This window comes from Gigantopelta aegis, chromosome 5 (assembly GCF_016097555.1).
Source record: "Gigantopelta aegis isolate Gae_Host chromosome 5, Gae_host_genome, whole genome shotgun sequence".
Taxonomy (NCBI): domain Eukaryota; kingdom Metazoa; phylum Mollusca; class Gastropoda; order Neomphalida; family Peltospiridae; genus Gigantopelta; species Gigantopelta aegis.
In genome coordinates, this window is record NC_054703.1 from 40,092,171 (window position 1) to 40,107,129 (window position 14,959).

Here is a 14,959-nt window from a genome sequence, read left to right on the forward strand (position 1 = left end):
TTATCATGTACCGTTACAGATCAAGTTTAACATTCATGGCGATTTACCGATTTTTCAGAGTTATGACCCTTGAATTTGAGAGAAAATGCGTTGGGTCCTGTAGAGGACATGTAATGCTTTAGCAGTATTCTCAGAATGCTTGTTAATACTGTCGTTCAACCACTAATAGTAACAGTGGCGAATCCAGAAAATCCTTCTTTTTTGGGGGGAGGGGGGGGGGGGGCAATGACACTCAACAGCCGATCTCTATTTGTGTAGGTAGGGGCGGGACGTAGCCCAGTGATAAAGCGTCCGCTTGATGCGCGGTCGGTCTAGGATCGATCCCCGTCGGTGGATCCAATGGGCTATTTCTCGTTCCAGCCAGTGCACCACGACTGGTATATCAAAGGCCGTGGTATGTACTACCCTGTCTGTGGGATGGTGCAGATGAAAGATCCCTTGCTGCTAATCGAAAAGAGTAGCCCATGAAGTGGCGACAGCAGGCTTCCTCTCTCAATATCTGTGTGGTCCTTAACCACATGTCTGACGCCATATAACTGTAAATAAAATGTGTTGAGTGCGTCGTTAAATAAATAAAACATTTCCCGTTTTCGACAAGGAAGGGGTCTGTATTCTCCGTGACCACTGGACTCGGTGTGATTAATGTACAAGGGGATTATGTAGAATAATTAATGTGGGCTAATTCTCGCTCTACCCAATGCAACACGACTGGTATATCAAAGACCGTGGAATGTGCTATCCTGTCAGAACCAACAAGTGTTGATTTTCCTTTATGAAACCTGAGGAAGAAATCAGTCTGAACTAGGGCGGGGCGTAGCCCAGTGGTAAAGAGCGTGAATGATGCGCAGTCAGTCTGGGATCGATCCCCGCTGGTGGGCCAATTGGGATGATTTTCGTTCCAGTCAATGCACCACGACTGATATCTCAAAGGCCGTGGTATGTGATATTCTGTCTGTGGAATGTGATATTCTGTCTGTGGAATGGTGCATATAAAAGATCTCTTGCTACTAATGGGAAAATGTACCGGGTTTCCTCTCTAAGACTATTATGTAAGGATGACAAAACGTTTGACATCCAATAGTCAGATGATTAATAAATCAATATGCTCTTCGTGTGTCGTTAAATAAAATTAAAACTTTAATGAATAATTGTTCTTCCTGCGGGTGCTGTTTCTCGTCGTGATGTAAGACTGACAGTTTACATCCTAGTTGTTTTTCTGCAGACTACAGGCCCATATAGGAACCGGGAAGGCGATGGGCCCATCATGGGGGAGGGGGGGGGGGGGCTGCCTTCCCCCGACTTAAAGACGAAAATATAGGGGGGTATGTTTGTTTTCATCTGTATAAATAAAGATAAAAATGTGGCTTATGTTCTTCCACACTAGAAATTGTGATCCCACCTAACCGACCCCCACTCCAAATGTTCCTACATGCTTCTTCTTCTTCTTCTTCTTCTTCAGGTAAACGTCATTATGATAAATAACTGCTGGTAAATGCCAATATTATTTTTTGAAACTTTTTATTCAGAATTATTGGACGGGGGCTAAAGCCTCTTTCACCCCCCCCCCCAAACCCCACCCCCACCCCCACCCCCAGTGCTCCGCCATGCCTGCCAAATGGGGTGTTGTGTGTGGGCCATGTGCCAAATGTTTTCATTAGTACGCCTAATCGGGGCCATCTACGTTGGAAGTAGGAGGGCCCGTAAATCTGAATTCGGTATCAACATAACATAATCTACGACATCCGGAATTACACGAGAAATTTTCTGCAGGATTTCCAGTAATGGTATTTTAGAATCAAGTAAAGGTAACTTGAAATAAAATCGTAATTATGTCATTGATTGTTTTTAAAACAGCTGACCCGCTCAAACTCTAAGATACAAACTTAACTTTGTGCACCGAATAGAAAGTTGTGGCCTTGACGTTGTCCTTGACACGGTAATTACAATGCCTCAACTGTCAGTTTAAGTTTTCATTATCGCGTTGTTCAGCTATTTGAAGAAATACAAAGACTAAATCTGTACGGATTAAATACACATTTGAATGTAACGATATGTGTTGTTTTGCATTCTTTTAAAACCGTGTTTTATTCTGCAGCAAACCGACAGCTAGTTTTGAACTTGCTTTTATGATCTAAAAATAGAAACCGGAAGGGAATTCCCATGTTTATTTTTCCCCGCTACATTCTTAAGAACAAATGCTTATCCCGTTTTATATGAAATATCACATATCGTTTTCCTTCACAAAATAATTAACAAATAAGTAACGTTTAGATAATTTAAACATATAATGTCATTTTTGTTGTAGTTGTAGTATGTAGCTGGTTAAAATTCTACAGGATATTCATCCGAGTAAAAAGAAATCCTCAAGGTCATTCTGGTCGTCTAGAAAATATCGTAAGTTCTATCACATGTTTTGGTCGTGCAAGATCGGAAAATTGAGTTGCCGTCAGATTGTTGCCAAAACCAGAAATGGAGTTCAACAACGTAGACCACACGCTAAATGCTGAATCACAGGTGGTTTTTAACAAAATAAGAGGCTAAATAATTCCGTACACTCAATCATCAATGTCGTAAAATTTATCTCATTTTGGGAGAGTTTCAAATTCAATGCACACTGTGACTGTAAGTGATTATTATGTCGGGATTGTTCTAGCAGACACTGAGAGTGAGACAGTGTCCAACAAGTGAAACTGTCATTTTACAGGATTCTGTTTCACTTAGTAACAGATAGGATTCAAATGTATTATTGAATTTTATTGTATTGGAGTTTGTTTGAGGGTAATTTAAAGGAAAACAAAAAAGTGCAAAACTGTATACTTTTTTATTGAACATATAGCATACCATAGCCTGATTACTCTGCTGTTCTCGAGATAGACGGACGTTTGGACGGTTATAATAGCTCAATTAGTCAGCAAAGATTTCAGCTCTAATACAGATCAGTAATTCTATGTTTTATGTCAAATACCATTACTAGTACATCGTTCATTTTCAAGTTTGCTAACAAATATTTCACATATTAATCACCAATACACAATCTACGGGAAGAAACCTGTCACCACCTATGTATTTAACATTAATAAAATGAGGTGCGGTCGGGTTTCCTCTTGGAGTGTGTGTATTAGTTGTTAGTATGTGAAATATTTGTTATCTGCTAACTCGAAAATGCAGGCATCGAAATAAGTCGAGAACGGTCATTCAGGTTACCAGGAGGTTACCACATGTAAGAAAAGTCGAACAGTGTTTCATTCTTTACAAAAAATTTAACGAACTGTAGTTTCGTTTCCGAATATCAGCCAGGCAATGCATTCCGGACTTCAGCGTTCCATTTTCTCGTACGGAATTTATCATCGATCTTCACGCACACTTGTGTAATTAAGCAATTATAGTCATTCCACGTTTAAGCAGCGTCCACTAGATGAATTTACTTCCGCATTTCGTTTTCTCGTACAAAATTGCACCAATGTTCGTGTGCACTTGTGCAATTGCAAAGCAATTTTGGCAATCCGCATTTTCATTTACTTCGGGATTTCGTTTCTCGTACTGATGTTCGTGCGCACCGATACAATTTCAGAACGTCTGCATTAAAAGTAGTAGAAACAGGAATTAAATTCTAACTTTCATATAGTTGTGTTAACCTATAGGTTACCAGGCTATATTTTGTGGTAACCTGTAAATGGGTTACCAGACACAGTGCTTATTTCGATGCCTGAAAATGATGAGTGTAAAGGTATTTAATATCAAACATAGGATTCTTCTAATTTAGAGTCGAAATCTTTGTCTACTGAGTCTACTTGATGATAAGGCAAACATTCCATGTTTTTATTATAAATAGAGTTATCTCCAACTGTAGGGCTGGCCAAAAGTATTCATCTGCTTATCCCAGATGAGTGAAAATGTGCTCGGACGAGTAAAAGTTACAATTCAGTTGTCTGCCAGGCAACCAAAATTTCCAAACACAAACTGCCTCTTTATTCCTTTGTTTTCTCTCGTTCCAGCCAGTGCTCCACAACTGGTGTAACAACAGTCATGGTATGTACTATCCTGTCTGTGGGATGGTGCATATAAAAGATCCCTTGCTGCCAATCTAAAAGAGTAGCCCATGAAGTGGCGACAGCAGGTTTCCTCTCTCAATATCTGTGTGGTCCTTAACCATATGTCCGACACCATATAACCATAAATAAAATGTGTTGAGTGCGTCGTTAAATAAAACATTTTTTTCTTTCTTTCTTTCCTTTATCCCTTTTGTACACTTGTGAGTTTTGTAATTCCGTAGTCTGCAGAAAGCGTCGTCAGCCATTTTAAAGCCTGGCCAAGACCGCGAGGCCATTCACAGACACCGATTAGTTGGGCAAGTAAGAAAACTATAACTGATCTGCACCAACACCCCCCCACCCCCACTTCCAATCTCTCTCTCTCTCTCTCTCTCTCTCTCTCTCTCTCTCTCTCTCTCTCTCTCTCTCTCTCTCTCTCTCTCTCTCTCTCTCTCTCTCTCTCTCTCTCTCTCTCTCTCTCTCTCTCTCTCTCTCTCTCTCTCTCTCTCTCTCTCTCAATCTCTCTCTCTCTCTCTCTCTCTCTCTCTCTCTCTCTCTCTCTCTCTCTCCATCCCAAACTTTTGTTTTCCATGATTATTATATTGAGTACTGTATTTGACCGGAAGTAGGCCGACGTCTTTGAATAAGTCCCCCTCCCCCTTCGTTTTTGAAGGCATTTAAGAAATTAGGCCTTTATTTGTAAGTCATGTTTCATGTCAGTGTCCGTGAAGTAAATTGCCAAAAACGTTGAAGGATCGAGAAAAAGCTGTTTTAGAACAACATTACGATCCAGCACGCTACTAAAATTGATAAGTAGGCTCTTTGTAAAGTTAGTTTTCCTTTATCTGTGTGAGCACGCGTAACACACGTGTGACGTAAAAATAGGTCAGGGAATTCCCACCAGACGATCAGTTTCTCACTAATGTAGTAGTGTTTCGTATTACAAACTTAAGTTGGTCATCTGTAAATTTTTACATTTGTTTTCTAGTTAAATTGATGTATTAAATGTAGATGCAATTAACATTTAATTGACTAAATCTTAAAATGTTAAAGAACAGTGAGTAGGCACGCTTGTAGGAAAATTTGTAACGGGATCTCAGCAGTCTCCAACTGAGTCTGTGTGTCAGACTCACACCGAGAGCTCCAAACGCCGGAATTTCTAAGAAAAACTGAGGGTATACTCCCTGGAACATTTTGTAAATTAAATGACCTGAAATGCAATATCTTGCATTCTACAAGTAAAATTCATCCTGGAAAATCAAGGGTTTACTTTTTAAAACAATATTTAAAAGCAAAAAAGAATATTTTTGATGATCATTCTAAAGTAAAGTGTTAAAGTTTAAAAAAAAAAAAAAATTATAAACTCATTTCAAATTTTCCTTTATTCTGATAGTAATTTTTTGTTGAAGGGAAGTAAACATATTTATATTTAGTAACACAGGGCATACAAGTGCTTTGTATGATATGAAATTGTTTGACACGTACAGTTTAAATTTTTATTTAAACTGCTTACGTGTTGGGACAAGTTAATTGTTTTGTGGGCAAGTAAATTGTTTAGTTACTTGCCTGGTGGGCAACTGATTTGTTTTTTGATATGGCCAGCCCTGAACTGAATGAAAGAGTGATTATAACCGTACTTACCTTTCCATGCTTATAGGGCCTATCTTATTAAGGTTCAACCACGCTGTCCTGGGCACACACCTCAGCTATCTGGACTGTCTGTCCAGGACAGTGAGGTAGTGGTTAGTGATATAACTGTCCAAACGTCTGTCTAGCTCTCTAAGGGCAGAGTACTCTAGTTAAGTATGCCAGTCATATTACAATTATTTATATATATATATATATATATATATATATATATATATATATATATATATACTCTTCAAAAAAAGTAGGGGAACCCTAATAAGAATTTACAATTGCCAAAATTGTAAGGTATATTAGCTGTGGGGAACTTTGGCGGCCATGATTGTTTCTAGGTCTGATGTCGGGCAAGTTGAATTTCCAAATAGGGGTGCGATTTTTTTACTCTCTTGGTTATCATATTGATCTTACCTGGTATGTTGTTATAGTTTAGTTATTTGTTATCAAAATAAACAATTGGTGATGCATATCTAATTTAGATTGTTTTGTATGTAACGGAAAATCTTTCTGCTTGTAGGAATATTCAAACAAGTCCGTAAACTGTATAGCTACACTGAAATTACGAGGATTTCCGATTGCCCAATATCATTGTGGCCAATCTATGTCATAATGACATCATTTTGTAAACTTTAATTTCGATAGTCGTGTTTATAGTTTAAATAAATAATTAAACAAATCCACAAAATACCTAAACTATGTCAATGTTCAGATACATAGTGATATAGTGATGTAGTTTGCTGATGTAGTGGCCGCAGTTATTAAGTTATTGTGACATTTCATCTTTCCACTATAGTAAGGTACACGTTGACTGTTAACACGGCTCCGGTGTTAGTAATGTAGCCCATGTTCTGCTTACGGAAACCCCATTGATTGTGATGTACATTGGCCACACGAGGATTTCTGATGGTGTTTCGGCCTGAGAGAATAAACTAATCAACCAAAGCGTTCTCTGTACCTTTTCAAAATATAGACTCGCCTTGCCATTTCCACAAATCCACCAGACAATCAGGAGAAGAAACTGATTGCCACTCATTTTTTACAATAGGTTTATAGTGGGAACGATAGCGGAGATCATGGCGGGATTATGAATGACGGATTGACTTGGCTAACTGATTCCATGCATCCAGATCACTCAGGACGTGGTGATGATGAAATAATGGAATGAACATCTGGAATGCGTCTTTGAAAATAAACTGGGACGGTTTTATTATCACTTGTGGTGATGAGCAGGCGTCCAAGTCTGCTTTCCATACGTTCAGGGACGTATGGACGTATCTTAACGTGACCCCTGTATATATATATATGCCATGTGAGGAAGGTTTAATTCCAAATATTTTATCGTGTTTTATATTTGATCTTTGTTGAGCATATATCTGTCTGTTTATAGATGTCATCAGATTCAGCACCGCGGCCAATTGCTAAGATCCCCAGTGGAAGCAAGACCGTATCAAGTGGGGTAAGATATAATTTTCTCTCATCCTTGTGTCTACCTGTATCTAGGGCAAAGCTATGTGTACCCAATCAACAGAAGGCTATGGAAGATATTTCTTTCCCTCATCCTCATATACATGGGACAGAGCTATCCCATAAAAGAAAGCCATGTAAAAAAAAATCTTTCTTTCATCCTCGGGTATATGCAACATGCAGAGCTATCCCATGAAAGAAAGTTATGTAAGAAATTTCTATCTTACATGCGATATCACGTGCTTGCGTTTAACATGACGTCTGTGGTAATATATGACGTCATATTAATGTGAGGTGGTGACGTGAGGTCATTAGAAACAGTTTTAAATTAATATTTTGTTATTAAGACCTTCATTTTAAAAGCTATCTTGTTAATTTGTAGTGTTAAATATTATTTAACACATGAAACCAACACAGCAAATACGATAGTGTAGTTTATTTATGATAAAATGGTCAAATAAAAAAGTTACTTGTTCAGTCATTTTTGTCTGTTTGTGTAAAATAATGGTTTATTTACCGAATGAATGAGAGAAAAAGACTCCATCATATTTGGTCACATGACCGCATATGATGGAGTCTTATAACCCCACATGGGATATTAGGAGTGTAATGATATACTCAAATATTCGGTGCACCGAACAGTGATCTGTATCGTAGTTGCATTCATATTCGTCTCTAGCTGAACCGAATACACAAATAAATATATGAAATGCTAGCTGTACAATTTATGTTTCTAACTGACACTAACCAAAAGGCAATACCGATACGATTGTTTTGATAATGTCCGGACCAGTTTTGTATTAGATCAAGCACATCTATAGACCAGTCCCTTTTTATTCTACAGGCATCGAAATAAGCACAAAATATAGGCTGGTCACTTATAGGTTACCACAACTATATGAACGTTAGAATTGAATTACTGTTACTACTACTTTTAACGTGGATGTTCTGAAATTGTGTCGGTGCACGCAAACATCGGTACAAAAAACACAATACGGAAGTGTATTTATCTGGTGGGTGCTGCTTAAACGCGGATTGCCGAAGTTACTTGCAATTGCACAAGTGTACACAAATATTGGTGCAATTTCGTATGAGAAAAGGAAACGTGAAAGTAAATTCATCTAGTGAACGCTGCTTAAACGCGGAATGACTATATTTGCTTGCAAATGCACAAGTGCAAGCGAACATCGATGCAATTCCTTACGAAAAATTAAACGTGGAAGTCCGGAATGCATTGCCTGGTTTACATTTGGAAATAAAATTACGGTTGAAAGTTTTGTCAAGAACGAACACCGTTCTCAACTTTTCTTACATGTGGTGATCTCCCGGTAACCTGAATGACCGTTCTCGACTTATTTCAATGCCTGTTCTACCCATTGGACAGTGCTCTACAACACCTTTCCCTTTTAAAAAATATTGTTCTTCCTTTCTGCAATACCTTTTCACTTTTGTATTCATAGACATGGATAAATGTTCGTATTTATCACCTCATTTTCATGATATGTATCGTATTCGCCACTATGTGTATTTGTTACATCCCTATGGGATATCACGTGCTTGTGCTTAACATGACGTTGTTGGTAATATGACGTCATATTAAAGCGAGATGGTGATGTGATGTCATCAGACAACAATTTTAAATCAATATTTTGTAATTAAAACCTTTATTATAACATTAATTTGTTGTGTTAAATTTTATTTAACACATGAAACAAACACGGAAAAAATATAATAGTGTAGTTTATTTATAATAAAATGGTCAAATAAAAAAGTTACTTGTTCAGCCATCTTTGTCTGTTTGTGTAAAATAATGGTTTATTTACCAAATGAATGAGAGAAAAAGGCTCCATCATATGCACTCCGGTAATGTGGGATAGAAAAAGTACACCCTTGGTAGTGAAAATTTCTACCACCTCAGGTGTACTTTTTCTTCCCCACATGGCCTCATATGATGGAGTCTTGTCATCATTCATGGGCTATCAGATGATTGCGCTTATCGAGGAGAGTATGACGACATTGGTAATGTTTGATGGCGTGAGGTCAAGCCAAACTGGAATCAGTTGTGTAATAAAACAAAAACCCTTAAAAATGAGTGATGAAATGTGTGATGAAATGAGTGATGAAATGAGGAACGTGCAGGGCTTTACAGCTCACTCATTTGGGCACAACAAGGATTTTTCTGAGTGCAGAAAGGTTGTTTTAGTTCAGTACTGTTATTAAAGGGACATTCCCAGAGTTCGACAAATCCGCTAGCCCGACGCCCATGGCTAGTGGTTTTTAAGTCCCCCCACCCCTATCACTCGATCATGTTTTTTGGGGGGTTTTCTTTTTCTCTCGGCTGAAATTTCATTTAATAAATTTGATTGTGACATTTGTCATCGAATAATAACAACGCAATCAGTATATAATAATAATCCACTTGAACTAGGTCTGCAAACTGCAGTAACATGCTATCTCTAAATCATCACAGTTACAGCATGCATTGTTTACTTTTACCTTTCAAGTTTCTGGCACAGGAAATAAGTCTAATGACATTCGTGTTTTGATTGGTTGGACACGTCACGTGGTAGTTAATCTCGCATATATGTTTTAGGCTAAGCACTTGGAAATCACCAATCGTGACAACAGGTTAATCTCAATCAAGTAAACCCCAGTCATGCTTTGAATTTCAGTGTTTGTTTTATTTTCCTATTGTTTTCTAATTTAACACTTCGCTGACAGGTGGTTATCGGCAATCAGGAAATCAATTTACTTTAATGGTAACCAAACATGCAATGACTTGGCCTATTATGTGTAGTGGTTTGGATAATGCGTCACAGCTGCCAATACAAGATAATACCTTTTTACGGATTAGATGTCGTCGTTATATTCTTTTTATATCGGTCTGAAACAGGATAATGCCCTGTATTTGAGCAATTGGCGTCACCGTTCCTGGCGACATAAATAGTAGGCCCTAAATGCAAAACCCACTCCTGGACGGAGGAAGCGGCCGAGGCATGTACTTGTGCCCAGGACAGGCATGCGCTACAACAGCTTGCTCTGAATGTGCACGTTAAACAATTTCCCAGTTCCCAAGTATAACCCACTACCAAATAACACTTTGTATAAAAATTAGCACTTAGCTAATTTGGCAGTGATCGTTTTGTATTTGTTATTATTATTATTTGTGTTTAACGTTATTTATAAGATAGTCATTCAGAGCACCATCCTTGAGATTATGGACATTTTTGGGGCAAAAAAACAAAAACAAAATCAAAACAAAATCTTTAAAACGATTGTGTAAAGGTCATGTAATTATTAACAACAGTAAGCACATACCTTAAAATACTCCCACCTGTATTATATATAAAATCAGTGTTTCTGCCAGAAAGACATTTTTGGGTATGGCACTATTTAGAATTGAATGCAACCACAGTCAACAGGGAGCATGAGGGCCTACCCTTGAAAGAAAATGGGTTACGGGATAGGGTTGAGAAAATTGTTCAGTAATAATAAGAATAATTGATTTTGTCAAAAAGGTTAACTTAAAACAAAATAAATCTGCTAAAACATTTGGGTATGGCGCCATACCTGTTTTACCCTCTGGCAGAAAGCGTGAAAATCTACAGATGGTCACATGTTTACTTGACCAGCTCTCGATCAGTTGATTTCCTAAATGTCACAGAGGTAGTTTGACCACCTCGGGTGACAGATAATACACTGTACGGTGTACCTGTAAGTCCAGGAACATGTGATTGTTGTCGGATCATGCACGGGACACTTTGCTTGACAGCTCTCGATCAGTTGATTTCCTAAACGTCACAGAGGTAGTTTGACCACCTCGGGTGACAGATAATACACTGTACGGTGTACCTGTAAGTCCAGGAACATGTGATTGTTGTCGGATCATGCACGGGACACTTTGCTTGACAGCTCTCGATCAGTTGATTTCCTAAATGTCACAGAGGTAGTTTGACCACCTCGGGTGACAGATAATACACTGTACGGTGTACCTGTAAGTCCAGGAACATGTGATTGTTGTCGGATCATGCATGGGACACTTTGCTTGACAGCTCTCGATCAGTTGATTTCCTAAATGTCACAGAGGTAGTTTGACCACCTCGGGTGACAGATAATACACTGTACGGTGTACCTGTAAGTCCAGGAACATGTGATTGTTGTCGGATCATGCACGGGACACTTTGCTTGACAGCTCTCGATCAGTTGATTTCCTAAATGTCACAGAGGTAGTTTGACCACCTCGGGTGACAGATAATACACTGTACGGTGTACCTGTAAGTCCAGGAACATGTGATTGTTGTCGGATCATGCACGGGACACTTTGCTTGACAGCTCTCGATCAGTTGATTTCCTAAATGTCACAGAGGTAGTTTGACCACCTCGGGTGACAGATAATACACTGTACGGTGTACCTGTAAGTCCAGGAACATGTGATTGTTGTCGGATCATGCACGGGACACTTTGCTTGACAGCTCTCGATCAGTTGATTTCCTAAATGTCACAGAGGTAGTTTGACCACCTCGGGTGACAGATAATACACTGTACGGTGTACCTGTAAGTCCAGGAACATGTGATTGTTGTCGGATCATGCACGGGACACTTTGCTTGACAGCTCTCGATCAGTTGATTTCCTAAATGTCACAGAGGTAGTTTGACCACCTCGGGTGACAGATAATACACTGTACGGTGTACCTGTAAGTCCAGGAACATGTGATTGTTGTCGGATCATGCACGGGACACTTTGCTTGACAGCTCTCGATCAGTTGATTTCCTAAACGTCACAGAGGTAGTTTGACCACCTCGGGTGACAGATAATACACTGTACGGTGTACCTGTAAGTCCAGGAACATGTGATTGTTGTCGGATCATGCACGGGACACTTTGCTTGACAGCTCTCGATCAGTTGATTTCCTAAACGTCACAGAGGTAGTTTGACCACCTCGGGTGACAGATAATACACTGTACGGTGTACCTGTAAGTCCAGGAACATGTGATTGTTGTCGGATCATGCACGGGACACTTTGCTTGACAGCTCTCGATCAGTTGATTTCCTAAACGTCACAGAGGTAGTTTGACCACCTCGGGTGACAGATAATACACTGTACGGTGTACCTGTAAGTCCAGGAACATGTGATTGTTGTCGGATCATGCACGGGACACTTTGCTTGACAGCTCTCGATCAGTTGATTTCCTAAATGTCACAGAGGTAGTTTGACCACCTCGGGTGACAGATAATACACTGTACGGTGTACCTGTAAGTCCAGGAACATGTGATTGTTGTCGGATCATGCACGGGACACTTTGCTTGACAGCTCTCGATCAGTTGATTTCCTAAATGTCACAGAGGTAGTTTGACCACCTCGGGTGACAGATAATACACTGTACGGTGTACCTGTAAGTCCAGGAACATGTGATTGTTGTCAGATCATGCACGGGACACTTTGCTTGACAGCTCTCGATCAGTTGATTTCCTAAACGTCACAGAGGTAGTTTGACCACCTCGGGTGACAGATAATACACTGTACGGTGTACCTGTAAGTCCAGGAACATGTGATTGTTGTCGGATCATGCACGGGACACTTTGCTTGACAGCTCTCGATCAGTTGATTTCCTAAACGTCACAGAGGTAGTTTGACCACCTCGGGTGACAGATAATACACTGTACGGTGTACCTGTAAGTCCAGGAACATGTGATTGTTGTCGGATCATGCACGGGACACTTTGCTTGACAGCTCTCGATCAGTTGATTTCCTAAACGTCACAGAGGTAGTTTGACCACCTCGGGTGACAGATAATACACTGTACGGTGTACCTGTAAGTCCAGGAACATGTGATTGTTGTCGGATCGTGCACGGGACACTTTGCTTGACAGCTCTCGATCAGTTGATTTCCTAAACGTCACAGAGGTAGTTTGACCACCTCGGGTGACAGATAATACACTGTACGGTGTACCTGTAAGTCCAGGAACATGTGATTGTTGTCGGATCATGCACGGGACACTTTGCTTGACAGCTCTCGATCAGTTGATTTCCTAAACGTCACAGAGGTAGTTTGACCACCTCGGGTGACAGATAATACACTGTACGGTGTACCTGTAAGTCCAGGAACATGTGATTGTTGTCGGATCATGCACGGGACACTTTGCTTGACAGCTATCGATCAGTTGATTTCCTAAACGTCACAGAGGTAGTTTGACCACCTCGGGTGACAGATAATACACTGTACGGTGTACCTGTAAGTCCAGGAACATGTGATTGTTGTCGGATCATGCACGGGACACTTTGCTTGACAGCTCTCGATCAGTTGATTTCCTAAACGTCACAGAGGTAGTTTGACCACCTCGGGTGACAGATAATACACTGTACGGTGTACCTGTAAGTCCAGGAACATGTGATTGTTGTCGGATCACGCACGGGACACTTTGCTTGACAGCTCTCGATCAGTTGATTTCCTAAACGTCACAGAGGTAGTTTGACCACCTCGGGTGACAGATAATACACTGTACGGTGTACCTGTAAGTCCAGGAACATGTGATTGTTGTCGGATCATGCACGGGACACTTTGCTTGACAGCTCTCGATCAGTTGATTTCCTAAACGTCACAGAGGTAGTTTGACCACCTCGGGTGACAGATAATACACTGTACGGTGTACCTGTAAGTCCAGGAACATGTGATTGTTGTCGGATCACGCACGGGACACTTTGCTTGACAGCTATCGATCAGTTGATTTCCTAAACGTCACAGAGGTAGTTTGACCACCTCGGGTGACAGATAATACACTGTACGGTTTACCTGTAAGTCCAGGAACATGTGATTGTTGTCGGATCACGCACGGGACACTTTGCTTGACAGCTATCGATCAGTTGATTTCCTAAACGTCACAGAGGTAGTTTGACCACCTCGGGTGACAGATAATACACTGTACGGTGTACCTGTAAGTCCAGGAACATGTGATTGTTGTCGGATCATGCACGGGACACTTTGCTTGACAGCTCTCGATCAGTTGATTTCCTAAACGTCACAGAGGTAGTTTGACCACCTCGGGTGACAGATAATACACTGTACGGTGTACCTGTAAGTCCAGGAACATGTGATTGTTGTCGGATCACGCACGGGACACTTTGCTTGACAGCTCTCGATCAGTTGATTTCCTAAACGTCACAGAGGTAGTTTGACCACCTCGGGTGACAGATAATACACTGTACGGTGTACCTGTAAGTCCAGGAACATGTGATTGTTGTCGGATCATGCACGGGACACTTTGCTTGACAGCTCTCGATCAGTTGATTTCCTAAACGTCACAGAGGTAGTTTGACCACCTCGGGTGACAGATAATACACTGTACGGTGTACCTGTAAGTCCAGGAACATGTGATTGTTGTCGGATCACGCACGGGACACTTTGCTTGACAGCTATCGATCAGTTGATTTCCTAAACGTCACAGAGGTAGTTTGACCACCTCGGGTGACAGATAATACACTGTACGGTTTACCTGTAAGTCCAGGAACATGTGATTGTTGTCGGATCACGCACGGGACACTTTGCTTGACAGCTATCGATCAGTTGATTTCCTAAACGTCACAGAGGTAGTTTGACCACCTCGGGTGACAGATAATACACTGTACGGTGTACCTGTAAGTCCAGGAACATGTGATTGTTGTCGGATCATGCACGGGACACTTTGCTTGACAGCTCTCGATCAGTTGATTTCCTAAACGTCACAGAGGTAGTTTGACCACCTCGGGTGACAGATAATACACTGTACGGTGTACCTGTAAGTCCAGGAACATGTGATTGTTGTCGGATCATGCACGGGACAC

At 40.5% G+C, this 14,959-nt stretch overlaps 1 protein-coding gene across 1 annotated transcript in view; it reads left to right on the forward strand.

The window, feature by feature from the left end:
- Nucleotides 1-2,378: 2,378 nt before the first annotated feature.
- LOC121373763 (pyruvate kinase PKM-like) overlaps nt 2,379-14,959 on the forward strand; it is a 98,626-nt gene continuing 86,045 nt past the window's right edge. The window contains 2 exon segments of the mRNA XM_041500519.1: nt 2,379-2,514; nt 7,063-7,131. Coding sequence (XP_041356453.1) covers nt 2,470-2,514; nt 7,063-7,131 — 114 coding nt within the window. The 5' untranslated portion in view covers nt 2,379-2,469.